This window comes from Echinops telfairi, unplaced genomic scaffold (assembly GCF_000313985.2).
Source record: "Echinops telfairi isolate 266 unplaced genomic scaffold, ASM31398v2 ScPeMD7_9;HRSCAF=40, whole genome shotgun sequence".
NCBI classification, from domain to species: domain Eukaryota; kingdom Metazoa; phylum Chordata; class Mammalia; order Afrosoricida; family Tenrecidae; genus Echinops; species Echinops telfairi.
This window is the reverse complement of record NW_022103906.1, coordinates 30,499,789-30,517,046: the sequence shown is the minus strand read 5'-3', so window position 1 is coordinate 30,517,046 and position 17,258 is coordinate 30,499,789. Positions and strand designations below refer to the sequence as shown.

The window sequence follows — 17,258 nt, the reverse complement described above, 5'->3', positions numbered from 1 at the left end:
AGACTCACCAAGCCATTTATCTCTCTGCCCTTCAGTTAATCCCACTTGTGTTTATCGGCCATGCTGGCACAGTAAACTATCTCAACTGCCTAGGTCTTACATATCCATCAAAATCAAGTTGTTGGCTGATTTTGAGGCACTTACAGCTTTCTTCAGCAGAGAAAGATGAGGTTTTGTGTTCAGCCTGGGACGTCCACTGCCGCGGTACTAGTCTGTTCTACAGGGTTGCTATGAGTCGGTTGACTCGATGCAGTGAGGGTTTTGGGTTTTTTGTTTAATGTAGCTTTTGCTTTGTTTTTCCCTGCACAGTGTCTGCCCAGCATGGGGCAGAGAATCAGCTCTGAACAAAGGACTTTTCTCATACTCACTTACGTTATCAAAATTCCTGCTTCACATTTTGCTTTATAAAATACTGTAACTCTTTCTAATCATATTTGTTACTGTTTAAAATTCATTTTACTCCTGTATTTCCTTTTGGCTTCTAAAATGAACTTATTTTACTCCCTTATTTTTGCGGGGACTTCTAATTTGAACTCAGTAGTTAAACTTAAATTGTTAATTTCGATAAATCTTCATACCTTTGTTTTGTAGTTAGCTCTATAGGCATAATTATCACTTTTTAATTCAGAGACTCATGGAATTCATAGCTAGAAGTGCCAAAGAGAGTTCACGCCCCGCCCACCCCAAGTGTGTGTTTCCATGGTAGGCTCCCTGCCAGGCACGCCTCTCCGTCTCTGAGTGAAAGGGTATGTGTGACTGCCAGGAACATCGTGGTCTACTGTGGGTTAATGCTCTTTATTTTGTGATTTAGGTCAGGGTTCACATTTCATATCAGATCACCTTTTTTTTTTTTTTACTCAGCCAATTCAACAACTCATCAGACTTCCCAACCGTTTTAGCTTGCCCTGCCACACTCCCTCCCCTCCCTTGTGGGAGAGCTCTTGAGATCCTTTTGCCTTTAAATGTTCGGCTTTGGGGTCCTAAGTCTTCCTTCCATTGTCATTACACAGAAGCTGTCCAGTGTTGTGTGTGTCCTGGCCCCTCAGGCACTCCATAGAAGTCTCATGACACTTGATTCAGGCATTCTTTTGAAGGACTTGTTTCTTTTTGCTGCTTGTACAACTTCGCCACCATCTCTCACCCTGGCTTATGTGTCACTGATGATCCCTCTGATTGGTGAAAAAGAGATGCATGGCTGCAGCTGCATATCCCACAAACACTTGTCCCACTTTTTGCCTCCATGAGAGTTGATAGCCGATGAAAGTGTGTAGTGAATCTGCTCGTCTATGGGAACGGCAGAGCCCTTAAGACCTCTTGGTGCCGCAGTGTGCGTCCGTTTGTTCATGAACATTGCTGACTGAAGAGGGAGCCTTGGTGGTGGAAGTGTAACTACAGAATCACAGCATACGAGTTCTGTTTTCCCCTAGGTGTGAGCACCAGAAGTGAGATTAGAAGTTAGTAGGTACATAAGGAAATCTGCCCACCTAAGTGGGATACATGTCACCGTATTTATAAGAGCAATGACATGATGCTAGCTTTCCCGGAGAGAATGGGGCTGGCTAATGAAGTGCAGCAGAAGTGGATCATTAATGACTCTGAGCACTGACTCTCTGGGAAGTACGTTATGTTTTATTTTTGAAGATATTTGGGAATCTGGTAAAGCTGGGGTGTGATTTGCATTAAAGAGGGAGGTAGTGGTTTGTGTGAGGAATCCTGGTAGGAAAGTGTTCTCTCATGCTCTGCAGCAGCGGAAGATTGGGTCCATCACTGGGAGGTGACCTGGAAGTTGCTGGAGGTCAGAATGGCCCAGTGGGAGAATTCCTTCAGAATGTTCCTGGAGGGAGTCTGGTAGCAGCAGCAGCTAATAAATCCTGATCCTGCTGCAGTTGACTCACTCAGGAAAATTGCTGTTAGCCCCCACAAACTGTTAGAGCTACAGACTTCTTACCATCCAGCTTTCTGTTGCTTCCCAGTATGACCCTCAATTCGGCGATGCCTTCTGGAACAGCAGCAAGTATGGGATGGTGACGTACCTGCTGAGAATGATGACCAGCTGGGCCATTGTCTGTAGTGTTTGGTACCTGCCACCAATGACCAGGGAGGTAAGTCTCCCGAACAGGGCAGAGGTCTTCACTGCGCCTGTGAGCCTGGGTTGAGTGGTCTCATTTTTTTTTTTTTTTCCAGGCAGATGAAGATGCTGTCCACTTTGCTAACAGGGTGAAATCTGCCATTGCCAGGCAAGGAGGACTCGTGGACCTGCTGTGGTGAGTGTAGAGCCAGACATGGTGGTTAATATAGGAGAACTTCTCTTCTGACCGAGATGCTGATTTAATGACTCCCGTTTATAAAGAATCTTCCTCTCCCTCTTAAGGAAAATTCAACTCACCAGGTTCAGATGTGAGCACTTTGACACATCTCTCCTGCTTTCAACCTAGAAGGCCCTGGTGATGTAGTGGGTGTGTGTTAGGTTGTTGACCACGAGGTCAGTAGTTCAGAACCACCAGTCACTCTGCAGGCTTTCTGCACCTGTAAAAATGTAGTTTCAGAAACCTACAGGAGCAGTTCTAGTTCTACACTGTCCTAAAGGGTGTGAGTTGCCATCAACACAGTGAGAGTGAATTGGGTTTGTTTTTTGGTTTGTGCTGCTTTGACTAACTTTGGGGAAGGTGGGCTTGGAGAGAAGCAGTCTGGTCTGTGTACCTTTGGGAGGCTTGTACTAATCTGCTATTAGGTGTCCTCAAGTCAGTCTCTACTCACAGTGACGCTGTGTACAACAGAACACTACCTGGCCTGTGCCGTTCTCACAGTTGTTCTTGGTGAACCGTTCGCAGCCGTCTCGTTGGTCTATCTTGTCGAGGGACTTACTCTTTATCACTGGTGCTAGGAAGCATGATGTCCTCCACCGGGGACTGTTCCCTCTTAAGAACGTGTCCGCAGTGAGTGAGACATCTGTGAAGCATTCTGACTCTTAATTCTCCCAAGACACAGGTGTTGGTTCGTTGGCGGTCCATGGTGTGCGTACTGTTCTTCCACCACCATAATCTGAATGTATCAGTTCTTCTTTGATCTGCCTTGCTCATTGTTTCTAGTGCATATGAGGCAGTTGAAAATATCCCGGCTTGGGTGGGTCAGGCACAACATACTCTTCAATGTGACCTCTTTGCTTTTGAACACTTTACCAAGAGACCTTTTGCAGCAGATTTCCCCAGTGCAGTATGTTGTGTGATTTGTTGACTGTTAGTTTCATGGGTTGATTGTGCATCCAAATTAAGGGAAACCCTTGACAATTTCAGTCTTTTTTTTTTTTTCTGATTATCAGAATGTTGCTTATAGTCCAGTTAAGAGGATTTTTTGTTTTCTCTATGTTAAAAATAATAATTTATACTAAAAGCTGTAGTGTGTATTAATTTTATCTTTACCAGTTAAGTGCTTCATGTCCTCTTCAGTTTTAGCAAGCAAGCAAGGTATGTCATCTGCAAGTCACAGATTGTTAACGAGCCTTCCTCCAATCTCGATGCTGAATTCTTCTTCATATAGCTCACCTTGGATTACTTGCCTTAACATACAGATTGAGCAAGTATGGTGAAACATTATAACTACGACATACACCTATCTGGATTGTACCCCTGCTCGGTACCCCCTATTCTCTGTGAATATCTCTGAAATCATTGGAAAGGCTTCAGAGCCATTTCCTGCACTAATGTAAATCTAAATGAGGACCATATGCACCCAGGCAGACCTGCAACTTCTTAAAAGCATGGGAATGGGTCTTGTTTGTAACCCGGGAACGGCCTGTATCTCAGAGAGTGCTAAGTGGCTTTCTGATGTTGTTAGGCGCCCTGGTGTCTGCTCTGACTCAGGGATCCTGTGAAACACGGCCCAGTCTTGTGCCATCTTCCTTGTTGTTGTGTTTGAACCCATTGTGCCAGTCTGTCGTGTCCATACTTCACCAAGTATGATGTTCTTTTTCCAGACAGTGGTCTCTTCCGATAGCATATCCAAGCACGTGAGACTAAGTGCTGCCACCCTCGCTTCCAAGGAGCTGCACTTCTTGCAAGACTGATTAGTTTGTTTTCTGTCAGTCCATGATACTTCAGTGGTCTTCATCAACGCCATCATTCAAAGGCATCGATCCTTCTTCAGCTTTTATGTGCATAGCAGGCCATTGAAAACACCATGACTTGGGTCAGGTGCACCTTAGTCCTTAAAGTGACATCTTTGGTCTTCAACACTTGAAAGAGGTCTTGAGCAGCACGTGTGCTGGTTGCTACTTCTGTGAACGCTGCTTGTGGGTCCAAGTGAAACAAACTCCTGACCCTTCAGTCCTTTTCCCATTTATCCTGATGTTGTCTATTAGTCCAGTTGTGAGGATTTTTAAAGCCTTATTATCTGCCAGTGCCTTCAGCACAGGTTGAGCATCTTCCTTCAGCACTGTCCATTTTTGGGTCATATGCCACCCCCTGAGGTGGTTGAGTGTCTACCAGCTGTCTGGGCCTAGTAACTGTGTATTCCTTTCCTCCTCTTTTGAAGCTTCCCGTGTCCTCCCATGTTTTGCCAATACCATAACCAAACCACTAGCGTGCAGCTAACACTTTTGTTTGTTTGTTACTTTTCAAAACATTTAAGAAAAGATACAAAGCAAAGCATGTACTGCTTCAATTGATTTCTACATGTACAGTAAGATTGTCTTCATTTAAAAAAAATCATTTTATTGGGGGGTTTGTATCGATTGTGTCAGCACATTTGTACATTTGTTGCCATCATCATTCTCAAAACATCTTTCTGCTTGAGCCCTTGGTATGAGCTCCTCATTTCCCCCCACCCTCCGTCCCCCTTGATAATTTATGAATTATTATTATTTTTTCATGTCTTATACTGTCCGATGTCTCCCTTCACCCACTTTTCTGTTGTCTGTCCCCCGGGAAGGGGGTTATATGTAGATCATTGTGATCGATTCCCCCTTTCCCCCACCTTCCCCTTCCCCTCCTGGTATGGCTACTCTCATTATTGGCCCTGAGGGATTTATCTGTCCGGGATTTCATGTGTTTCCAGCTCTTATCTGTACCAGTGTACATGCTCTAGTCTAGCCAGATTTGTAAGGTAGAATTGGGATCATGATAGTGGGGGAGAGGAAGCATTAAAGAACTAGAGAAAAGGTTTATGTTTCATCAGTCCTATACTGCACTCTGACTGGCTTGTCTCCTTCCCGAGACCCTTCTGTAAGGGGATGTCCAGTTACTTACAGATGGGCTTTGGTTCTCCACTCCGCATTCCTCTTCATTCACAATGATATGATTTTTTTGTTCTTTGATGCCTGATACTTGATCTTATCGATACCTCGTGATCACACAGGCTAATGGGCTTTGTTGCTTCTCAGCTAGATGGCCGCTTGTTTGCCTTCAAGCCTTTGGGTAAGACCCCAGATGCTATATAGCTGGGCACCATCAGCTTTCTTCACCACATTTGCTTATGCACCCGCTTTTGTCTTTAGCCTTCATGTTGGGAAGGTGAGCATCGTGGAATGCCAGTTTAATAGAACAAAGTGTTCTTGCATTGAGGGAGTACTTGAGTAGAGGACCAATGTCCATCACGTGCAGCTAACTCTTAACCCTATGTGCCACCAGGACTCTGTTTTCCCCATGGAGTTTCTTGTTCAGTTCTTCCAGCCAGAGAAATGCTTATTGTACTCTCCCCTTTTGGCTTTTTAACTCTTAAGTCCTTGCACATTTTATTATAACACTTATCGCACTGCCTGTTGATAAATACTGTTCAGCTCTTTATCATTTCTTCCATTCACTTTGGCTTCTCTACATTTACAAGCAAGTTTTTGAGTCTCTTCTGACTTCCATTTAGGTCTTTTCTTTCCTTTGACCTTTCTTTTGCGGTCCAGTATGATATCCTTGATGTTATCCCACATCTCATTCAGTCTTTGATCATTAGGGTTCAAATATGTTGAGACGGTCTCTAGATTCAGGGGGGACATACTCCAGGTGGTACTTGGGCTCTTGAGGACTTGTTTCCATTGTCTTCAGCCTTAACTTCAATGTCCATGTCCATGGTTCATCTCTGGCCTTGTTTTGACTCATCATGAGCTTCTCTATCACCTCTTTGAACAAATGCAGTCCATTTTACTTGCATATATTCATCTTGCAAGGTCCACATGTATAATTGTGGTTTATGTTGTTGAAAAAAAGTATTTCCAATGAATAAGTTGCTGGTCTTGCGACACTTATCAAGAGATCTCTGCCACTGTTTTATCTCCAATGACATAGTTTCCTACTACTGACCCTTTCCCTTTGTTTCAATTTTTCCATTTCAGTCAACAATTAATAGTGTAATTATTAATGCATCTTGATTGCATGTTTTATCAATTTCAGGGTATGGAAGATGGTGCAAATCTACCAATTTCTTCATCTTTGGCCTTTGTAAATTCAAATAGGAGTTGTATTTATTAGCTGGTCATCCCTGTGGGGCGTATAGCTCTCATATCATGGAGCATGTCGTACTATAGAAAGTGTGCCTTTTAGCAAGGAATGTAAGGTCATTTCTCTTCCGTCTGTCATTCCTGGAATAGTGCACCTTAGGATTGTGCAATTCAGAATGCCCAAGAAACTTCATTTCAGCTCACTAGTGCCTAGGATATAAATCTTCAAACATCTTGGTTCATTTTTGACACTGCTCAGTTTTCTTAGGCTCGTGATTTGTACATTGCACATTCCAGTTACCTAGAAATCTTTGCAGGTGTTTTCTTCTCACTTGGGGTTGTACCAGCCACGCCAGCAAATGCAGGTCCCCAGAGCTTTACACCATCCACATAATGAAGGCTGACTACATTGGGAGAAACCCTGGTGCACTGGTGAAAGCTCTCAGCAGAGAAGCAGGTCAGCGGTTTGAACCCGCCAGCTTTCCCATGGGAGAAAGATGTCATCGTCTGCCTCCATAGAAATTAGAAGTCTTGAAAAACTACTGGGCAGTTCTCTGTCCAATAAGGTTGTGTGAGTTGGAATGGACTCAGTGTCAGTGGGTGGGCTACTTAGAGGAGACAACTCTTTCGCTGTTGTATTTGGTCCTTATTTCTAGTCTGTCCTAGTCTGGAAACTCCACCGAAAACCTTGGGGTATTTGGAACACCGGCTTCCAGCAGCACACAAGCCACCGCAGTGTGACAGACTGACAGTTTACACAGAAGCACTCACTTCTGTGTACCTTGTTAGGTGTTGTACCAGTCTAACAGTGGGGCACAAACGCAAACAAGCCTCATCTCTCCAGGTAGAGCTGGCCAGATGCTGACGTGGAGCCCTTGCTCAGTGTCCTTGGTGAAGCTGGCCATCCTTTGGAAGGCACGCGTTCAATGATTGTAGCTTGCTTGGTGCCCACTAGGGCAGGGATTGGCGGGCTTTTCTGTAAAGAACAAGATAGCATATGCTTCGGTTTTGTTGTCGCTATTGCAATTCCATAACTTTGGGTAGCATGATGCAGCCATGGACAGTGTATACCTGAATGAACACAGTTGCATTCAATAAAACCTTATTTATAGAAACAGGTAACTGGCTGGATTTGACCCATATTAGAGAATGAAATAGTTACACAAGGGGTGGGGTGAGGTTGGTGTACTTCAGTAAATTCATGGGACAATGGAGGAAGAGATATAGCATTATTCCAATAATTTTTTGAAACCTCCTTGTATTCCAATAAGGGACGAGTGCCAGTTCAAGGGCACCGTCATAGCCTTGGTGGCAGGTTCCCTCGCTAACCAGGAGGTTGGCAGTTGAAGCTCATCCAGTGATCTTCTGCCAGAAAATGACAGCCTACGTAGCAGTGTGTAAGATCTCTGTCACGGGGTTGCCATGCACTGGGATCACCCGCTGGCATCTGACAACATGGCTAGGGGGCAAGGGTCACTCTGGAGGACATTTAACTTAAGTGACCATTACAGAACCTAGGTCACTGCAGTCCAGTCCATGCCGACCCATAGGGACCCTGTGGGAGAGGGTAGCACTGCCCCTGTGAGTTTCCCATACTGAACTCTTTATAGGAGTAGAAAGCCCCATCTTTCTCCCACTGGTTTCAAACTGCTGGCCTCGGAGCATGCAGCCCAACTCGTAACCACTACCCCACCTGGTCACTCCTCAGGGACCATTAGGGGAAAGAAAGTAAAGCGTTCAGAATTCCCAACAGAGCAGTGGGTTCTCAGATCATGACCTTTTCACCATGCTACCGTCTTTCAAGCTGGTGTGCTAGCTAACAATCCTGTTGTATCCTCACAGTAGTCTCCTGAAGACTAGGAATTGTTACTGCCCTTTTACAGATGGGGCATGAAAACACTCAGTGAGGTTACATACCTTGTACGGTTCTCATCAGTCACCTTGAATGACTACGAAGGAGCCCTGCAGATTGATCATTAGAGGTGATGATAGTTCTAGAGTTCAGGCAGAGTTGGAGAGCAAAGCCCATGGGAGTGGACTGTGAAGAAACAAATGATCTACAGGCTTGTTTGGGGCTGTTGGAGAGAGATGCTCAGACTCCGAGAGACAGTGGAGGAGTTTGAGGGTTGGTTCCATTAGGGTAGTTGAGTAGGTGTCTCTGCGAGGTGCACATGGTTAGGTGCTCAAAGACTCGCTGAAACGCTGGCAGTTTGAACCCACCGAGGTGCCTTAGACGCGAGCCTGGCCCTCTGCTTCTGCAAGGTGACTGCCTGGAACTCTGGAGCGCAGCTGTGCTGTGAGAGGCCACTGCCAAGGCCCCTTGGCTTGGAAGAAGGGAGAGCTGAGCTTGCCTCATGCTCTCGTTTGCATGCGTCATGTGTGCCGGGGTGGGACTTTACTCGTTGCTCATTGACGCTCAGTGTGTCTCAGATTTTGTAAACCACTCAATAACACCAGAATACCTTTCTCCTTTGTAGACTGTGATAGTAAACAGAACTTTAAACGGTTTTTAAATGTTAGATTGAGTCAATTCTAACACACCTTGAATATGAGCAGAGAATTTTTTAAAAATCTTAACCTTATTTTAATTCTTAAGAAAACAATTATATTTTTGCTTTTTTTTTTTTTTTGCTTTTGAGATCTTTTCAAATGGTGACTTCTGACCCCAGGGTAAGATAAGAGTTGAGTGTCTGTGGTAGAAGGGTGGCTTCCCTAACAGAGCCCGGCACCAGCTCAGCTCACAGGGCACCCTACGGAGCACCCCTCCCAGTGCCTTTGCCCTGGCAGCTGTGTCTTGGTCCGTGAGGAGCGCTGGGATCCGAGGGCGGGGGAGAAGCTGCTTTGCTCTGACGCCCAGCCTTTCTCTCATCAGGGACGGTGGTCTGAAGAGGGAGAAGGTGAAGGACACGTTCAAAGAGGAGCAGCAGAAGCTGTACAGCAAGATGATCGTTGGGAACCACGAGGACAGGAGCCGCTCCTGATCCTCCCCTTGTCTTGCTGGAGCCGCCGTTCTCAGACCCTGACGTGTGAGCCAGCTTGAGTCGTTGCTGCCACGCTGCTGCCGCCCCTGCTACAACCTTTCCACACTCGGGGCCTCAGGCTGCTCTGGACCCGTGGACTGCAGCGTCTCAGAGTGGCGCCAGAGCCCCAGGGTCTGCAGGGCAGCTAAGGCAGCCAGCCCATGGCTGTCTGGAGTGAATGCTGTTGGTATGGCTACCCGGGAGGAGATGCCTTTTTGTTTCTCTTACAATAAGTCTATTGAAGGAATGCCATTAAAGTTGACTCTCCACTGTGCATGCTGAGCGGGGCTGAGTGTTTATGAGGAATCAGCCACATTCCTGCGGGAACGTCAGTGGGTCACAGGCCCCGGGTCCTGTGCTGGAGAAGAGCCCGCCCACTCGGGAGGAGTGGCAGTTCTGAGGCCCCGTGGCTTGCTCCTGCCTCAGCGTTGCTCCCCAGCCTGGGATCCCCACAGGCAGGCAAGAAAGAAAACTAGTCTGCAGGCGCTTTCAGCAAAAGGAAGTTTGAAATCCTTGTGCTTCCACCCCTAGGAAGCCACCAAAGGCAGGCGCGAAGAGGCCAGCCAGCCGCTGAGCGCTCCATCCGTGTTGCGAGCTGGGAGCCACTGCAGCCAGACTGGTGCTGGCCTCCCTGCTCCACGTGGGTGCACGCGAGCTCGCTTTCCCGTCATCGCGTGACTCCGGCGGGGGGAGTGGTGCCACCTACCTCACAGGCTGTTGTGGGGATCACAGTGGGGACAGACCAGTAACGCTCAGTGTTATGAACACGGGTCCGTGAAGCATGGCAGGACGAGGTCAGCTCAGAGCTGCTGCACAGGCCTTTGGATTTGTTTTTGTGAGTAAATAAAATGTTCTTGGCTGGTGAATGAAATGAGGGTTTTTTCCCCTTCTCTTTGTCTTCCCTAGCTGGAACCCTGTATAACATGTTTTGTTTTCTGTCTTGTCAAAATTGCCCTTATCTTACTTGTGTATAATCCTGAGACTGGCTCTTGGAATGAAGACTGGTCATTCGGAAGATGGACTGTCCATGTCAGGGGGGATATAGCTCTCGCTCGGGTGCACAGGATCTGTTCGGAATTCCCAGTGTAGACTGGGAGAGGATTTCTCCACACATGGGGGCCAGGGTGCTGCGAGCGAGTGAGTAGTGGGCCTGTTTCACTGGATTGGGGGATGAGAATGGAAGGTGGCAGGCTGGCCCAGAGGATAAGGGGCAGGGTAAAAGCAGAGAGGCTCTGGGAGGGGATGAGGGGCGGCATGTGGGCCCACCACCTTACAGTCCGTGCAGGGCGATCCAGAGACAGACAACCCTTGTGGACTCTTGCTTCTGGGGGCCCCCAGTTTCAAATCCCTCAGAAGAGAAAGTGGCCTCCCACCCTCCATTTATCCACCCACCCGCCTACTCATTTGCCTTCCCTCCCGCGCTCCATCTGTGACACAATGATGCCTTCCAGGATCTGCACCTGTCATGTTATAAGGTCACGTCTCCGAGGTTGCCCTCTGGCTTGGGTTTTGGGATATAGTGGGACATGAATCCTCATTCCTTGGGCTATTGAACAAATAACACTTGATCGTACTGAAGAACTACACCCTCTGACCCTTTCACGGTGACCAGAGCAGAACCGCACACGTGTCAAGGCCGTGGGTGCAGATTCCCAAGCCTTTTTTCTGAGGTGCCTCGGGGTGGGTTTGAACTGACAACCTCTTGGGTTAGTAAGGTGCTTAACTGCTGACAACACCCCAAGACTCCATACTCTGGGCGAGTCAGTTCTGACTGAATTACAGGACAGAGTGGGCGGCGCCTCTTCACTGCAGCAGAAGAGCTCATCTTGCCTCTTTCTTCAGCATTGGCTGGTAGTTCTCAGCTGCCTCCCTGAGGTTTGCAGCCTGGCACACACCCCGTTCTGCCACCAGGTCTCCTCCCAAGACTCTCTAGTCCCCCTAACTGCCTGCCTCTCACCTCCCTGAAAGGCCTCCCATGCCTCTGAACTACTAGACCCATTGCTATTCATGAAAAGGTCCATCTTCTCACCTTTTCTCTCAAACCTTATTATGATTATAAGTTTTGTTTTTTTCTGAACTGTTTTACAAAATGTTCAAGAAGGGGTGAGGGGGGGAATCAGCCTTTATTAGAGATGATAAAGCATCCAAATGTTATCTGGTATAATCCTTAAAAATGGGACTTAGGTCAAGCTCTTTTTTTTAGAAAAAGAGACTAATTTAGCTTCTTGCTATTTAGTACTTTTTATTTCATGACTCTCAGTTAATTTCCATAAACATGTACATTGTGCGTATGTTTGTATGTATGACACGTATTTGAAAGGGCTTCAAAAAGTTCATGGGAAAATTGAATTAAATGATAATGCAATTTCCCCATGAACTTTTTGAAGTCCCCTCGTGTGTATTAAGGTTTTCTCATGTACTTTTCGACAAACCTGTATGTTGCTGAAGGTATATTTCACAAGGCTGGCTTAGAATCACCGCTGTGTGAGCGAAAGTTGTTTACTCTTTTACTAACAGTGGAGAGAAAGGCTCTAAACTCCCACGAAAACACAATCTCAGGTTTTTAGTTAATGTTGTGTTAGAATCGTCACACTGCCCATCCTTTTTAAATGGGGATCCCACAGACCCCCCAAGTTCTCCATAAGCAAGAATGTTCGGCTGGCAAAAACGAAATTGGTATTTGGGGTTAAGATCTCATGGCACAGAGGCATAGCAACCAAAAAACATGTCAGACGAAGAGTCCCAGGTAAGGCTATTCTGTGCCTCCAGCAGGATGGGGATGAGCTTGCAAGAAAACCAGGTGCTGTTACTTAGTGCACGCACTGGCCAACCCTCTTGCAAAAGCCGCTCTGCCACTTGCTGGCTGACTTCTCTAGGTCGGTGTCCTGACCCTTACCTCGGGAACGGCCTAGGAGACTTCCATCGCAGAAACCCGATTTTAAACTCATAGTGCACTTGGGCTTCTAAAAACGTCTGGGTCCGAAAACATGAGTTGTCCGTTTTTGTTTTTGTTTTTTTTTAGATTGAAATAAACTCTACAAAATTTATTTTCTTCACCAAAAATACCAGTAATATTTCCTGTAATATTTCTAAATCACAAAGAATTTGATCTTGTAGGTTTTCCCAGGTTGAGTTGTCCGTTTTAAGTTCATTTTTTTCCCCTTCAGAACATTATGAGGTCCATGGGACTGAACTACACTATGGCATGTTCCCCACAAGACCCTTCGAGAATTTTAGATGATTGGAGAGTTGAGTTCACACTTACCTTTGGGCTGAGTGGCGTAGTGGATTTTGGCCAGCACTCTTCTCTAGCCAACATGAACTGCTCCCAGCCTAGTTAGAGCAGGAACTTTCTAGTAAAGCTAGTAAAACTGCCCGGAGGAAGCAGAGGAGAGAGGGCTGTCACCAGGCCAGAGCTCGGCAAGACAGAACCCTTGGAGATGACGCCTTTGTGATAAAGCAGCAGCTTTGGAACTTGAGTGTGCACTGTCTCAGATCCCCACCCCTGCGGCTGCTCTGCAGAGATGATTGGGCTGGGCGTGGGGGGTGCTGGGGAGTGTGTCCATCCTCGGGAGCTATCTGGTTGCATACCTTCCTCGCAGCCCACCACCAGGGGGGACACTGATCCTGCTCTTTAGGAATCTTCGGGATCTCTAAGTTCTGCCATTTCCTTTCTGGCATTGACCACGCACTCAGTTGTCTACGGGGTAGTGCTTCCTGTTGTCCCCAGTGCACGAAAAACCCCACTGTGTGCTCTGCATGCCGGGTGGCCAGGCGCGGTTGCTATGTGGGTGGTGCGTCGGTGCTGGGAGGGCAGCTGCATGCACACTGACTCTTGGACAGGTTAAGAGACGACCATCCAGCCATCTATCTTCCAGTGCACTAACACCCCCTCTCCCCCCAGTCAATATGTCTCTTCTCCGATGGGAAAGTTAATAAATTTTGCTCTAGATTAAAAGTATTGATCATTTCATTTGTAAACGATAAATAAAAAGGGGGGACTTTTCATTGCACCAGGGGTAGCGTCTGGTGGATTTTGCTGGGGAGATTGCGCTAGCTGTTGGGGGTGGTGGGCTTCTCATATGCATTCTGGCTGGCCAGCTGCATTGATTTCCTATTAGTCTCCCAGCACCACCCAGTAACACATCATTTCAGTACCTGCTATTAATGGTCTTTTGATAAATAATCACTTGTAAGTCAATAAATTTTTATTAAACAGTGTGGCTCTTTGATTTATTAAAATCCGACCGTGTTTGTCTGGGAGAAAAAGGATGCTGAATTGAAGTGGAGGTTTTCATATATCTTCCTGACGCGGAGCAGTCACTGCGCGCTCCAGAGGAAAACAATTGCATTTTAACCGAAACAAAACCGCCGAGTTTGGAACTTGGGCCCAGGGAACCTTTATCTCCGTCAGTCTGAGGCTCACTGCAGAGAGCAGCCACAGGCCCGAGGGTGCCAAGGGGAGAACTTTGTGTTGGCTTCAGAAGGTGGTGAGGTGCTGGACAACTGCATTATGGGACAGCACAGACCCTCCACCTGAAGGGTTCCCGGAACGGGTAGCCTGTGCAAACAGACCATCGGGGTTCAAGGAAAAGCAGCTCTGGGGCCTTTTCGCTGCTTGCCTGCCCCAATTTCCACCAAAGCCACATCTTGGGGCAGGAGAAGCCAAGCGATGGTCACCCATACTTTGTTATGTAGAGATGGAACTCAGGGTTATTTTTCAAAGGGAACCAGTCACTGAAGAGGGCAAATCGTGCATGAGAGAGAGAGAGAGTTGCATTGGCATAAAGTTTGCTGCCAGTGTATTGATACCTTTTCATTGAGACCATTAAGACCCAAATGCTGAACAGAATCCCCAGGCCATTAAAAATATATTTTTGTATAATGTATTTTTTTATCAGGAGTGAATCGTTAGAACTTGACCCGGCCTACTCCTGTGGCCTTGTGCATTCGTAGTCGGCAGTGACCGTGGGCACCTCAGGCAGGGCTTTTGAAAGCTGGGAGGGCTAAATTAAAAGTTCAGCCGAGGACTTGAATGTTTCTCAACTCGGCTGCAAGGTTTTTCTGTGCCTGGATTTCCTCTTCCATCTCTAGTCTCAGGGGTGAAACTGCTGCCTCCTGGGATCTTACAGGTGCCCAGGGGCCTTCGGGAAGTCTGAGGAAGCCCAGGCGCACAGATAGATGCACTGCTGCTCAGAGCACCTGAGTTTCAACACTGGTTTGCAGGAGGGGGCCCATCTGTTTCAGGGCGTGGCAAAGAGCTTTTCAAAGGACTCCATGGACCTATGTCAGAGACTTGAGCCCCACCCCCACAGAGATGTGGCTGTGTCAGGGGGCGACAGAGTCACATGGGGTGGTGGGGAGGGCATGGCTTTCTAGAACATGGACCATGATACCTTTTGCATCTTTACAAGTGCAAAATTCAAGTCTTGTTTCAAGATGAAACAGAAGACTTTTCCTAAATGTCTTGGGGGCTCACCTCTCAACTTGGTTCCTCTCATCTCATCTCAAGCCCCCTCGTCTTTATTCATTCCACCCTGCTGTCAGGAGCACCTGGATGGGGAAGCAGAAGAGTGACCAGGTTAGATGGTGACATGGAGAAGTGGGGGGTGGGTGTGGGGCTTCTCTGCAGATTCCATTTCTAGTTTCGGGTGGCGGAGAGTGGAGCGAGGTTGGCACATCCTTTCTGGCACAAAGGCCCATCAACCATCAGGTACCTTCACTGCCTGTTGATAGACCTGGACGGTGGGAAGCGGGAGGGCAGTGGAAGCTGGGAGGGCCGGTCCCCCGTGGCAGTAAAGGAGGGGACCTAGAGTGTCCTGAATCTGATCATCCTAGAGATAGCTGTGACAGGGTGCCTCCTTCCCAGGACACTCTGGCTCCCTAAATGACTGAGCACAGCACCTGGCAGGAACCATCTGACCACACCCAGAGTTGCAGGTGCAGCTGCTCTTCGGCCCCCTGTGCTCATTTTCTCTGCTTTTGGGCTTTGCACACCCGTCTTCCTCTAGCTGAGGAGCACACTGGGAAGGCAAGGCGTGGGGGCAGCTCCTGCCTCTGCAGGAGAGGCCGGGGAGCCCCCAGCCCCTTGTTGGGGTCCCCGGTTTCCTCCTCCGCCCGCAGCGGGGCTGGGGAAGGGCGGCTCACACTCAGATTGATCCGCCAGCTGTGATTTGTCATTTCTCCACGGCAGGCGCTGTTTTCTCTTGCTTCAGGAGGCCCCTTCGACACCTGCTTTATTTTTCTTCCTGCGCTGACGTGACGGGAGACAGGTGTTAAACTACTTAATCACTTTAAAATTGTTTTAATTTTCTGTTTTTTATTGATCTCTCCAGCACCAATTAATCAGCTCACTGGACCAGGCAGTTAGTACATTAAAAATTGTCAGGGAGGCCGTGCATCTTGCAAAATGTCTAAAAAATATTCGACTAGCAAATTTCGTTTTTCCTTGGCATGCAACAGTCCCGGCCGGGCCCACGGATGCCCTGGCGAGTAGGGCCCCTGCCTCTGGGGCTGGCGTGAGGCTGTGGGGCGGGCATCCAGGCCGCAGGTGGAACTCCGACCTGTGGGACTTGCTATGGGGAACACGGAAGCAGGTGGCCCCTTTTTACTTCTCATTTGCCACCTATCCTTCCACTCTTGACCCCGCTGCCTCACACTGTCGGTCTCCTTTCCCCGGGGGTGTTGGGATGTTTGTGGTGCAGAGTATGTCCCCTGGCTCACAGTGTTCTGGCGCCAACGGGAGCAGGTCTCACGGGTCTCGCTGGGACGTCTGTACTTCTGACATGTCCTTCTGACAAAGCCAAGGCCATCTCCCCTGGGACAGGGGCCCGCTAAACTTAGAAAACCTTTGTCTGTTGGCAGGTAGGTGCCTGTGTATCACGTTGCCGCGTCTCTGGCACTCCCGTGACAGGCCTGAAGCCCTTCTGTGGAATGTTCTAGGCACTCACCATCCTCAGTCACCTGGTCCTGGGCTGCAAACCCTCGCCATTTGTCTTCCAATACCCCCTTGGAAAGAATGTCTTGCTCCCTTGACGGTCCTTTCTAAACTAGGGACGACAGCCTCACCAGGGACGTCAGCGGCCATGTCATTCCTTGGGGTAGACATTTGTTTTCCCAGATTTTCGATCCCTTTCTGAAGGCAAGCTGCAGGGTTTTGTTGTTGTTGCAGCAAGTTAAATGTCAAGTAGCTTATGAGGGGGCTTCAAAATGTTCATGGGGAAAAAAACAAACCATTATCTAGCCACCAACTTTTTTAAAAAATACGTCTTCATTACCAACTTTGACCCTGCAAGTAATTTAGTAATTTTTACTTATTATTTTTAAGTTTATCCCCAACAGTTTTAATGGCAATAGAATTCACTGGCTCCAAGCCCAGAAGGAAACACTGTAGGACTGTTTTCTATGCAGGGGCTGGGTAGCCTCCTTCCCAACCACACTGCCCTTTCCAAAGCGTCTCTTGCTCACCTCTCCCTTCTTCGCTCTGCTCCCAGCTGCCAACGCCACAGGGCGACTTGCTTTACCTCCTTCTCCCACCACAGGAGCCCTGGGGGGTGCGTTGCTTTAGCACTCGCCCGCTCACCCAAAGCTCAATGAGTGGTGCAAACCTACTCCCATAGAGACTACCACCTCAGCGCCCCATCAGGCAGTTCTCCGCGGCCTTGAGAGTGCCCAGGGCTCAGAAGCAACGAGAACAGCTGCAGGGTTTGAGTGCCCCTGGTGAGCCAGCGTTCACAGGCCCATCAGCATGGGGAGCTAGGCCCTCCCGGGGAGAAGCAGGTCTCAGGCAGCTTCACAACCCACCGGAGGGGCGG

The 17,258-nt window shown here is 48.0% G+C and overlaps 1 protein-coding gene and 1 long non-coding RNA gene across 2 annotated transcripts in view; one reads left to right on the top strand and one right to left on the bottom strand.

Annotated features, from left to right (window-relative positions):
- Positions 1 to 13,665, top strand: part of GPAT4 (glycerol-3-phosphate acyltransferase 4) — a 74,392-nt gene extending 60,727 nt beyond the window's left edge. Inside the window, exons 11-13 of the mRNA XM_004707556.2 lie at positions 1,974 to 2,102; positions 2,185 to 2,264; positions 9,297 to 13,665. Coding sequence (XP_004707613.1) covers positions 1,974 to 2,102; positions 2,185 to 2,264; positions 9,297 to 9,405 — 318 coding nt within the window. The 3' untranslated portion in view covers positions 9,406 to 13,665. The remainder of the gene's footprint in view (positions 1 to 1,973; positions 2,103 to 2,184; positions 2,265 to 9,296) is intronic.
- A 5-nt stretch (positions 13,666 to 13,670) lies between these two features.
- Positions 13,671 to 15,674, bottom strand: LOC123521296. Its single transcript, XR_006679759.1, has 3 exons — positions 15,592 to 15,674; positions 14,924 to 14,997; positions 13,671 to 14,005 (listed from the first exon to the last, which is right to left on the bottom strand). It is a non-coding gene; the product is annotated as an uncharacterized LOC123521296 (long non-coding RNA).
- Between the last annotated feature and the right edge of the window lie 1,584 nt (positions 15,675 to 17,258).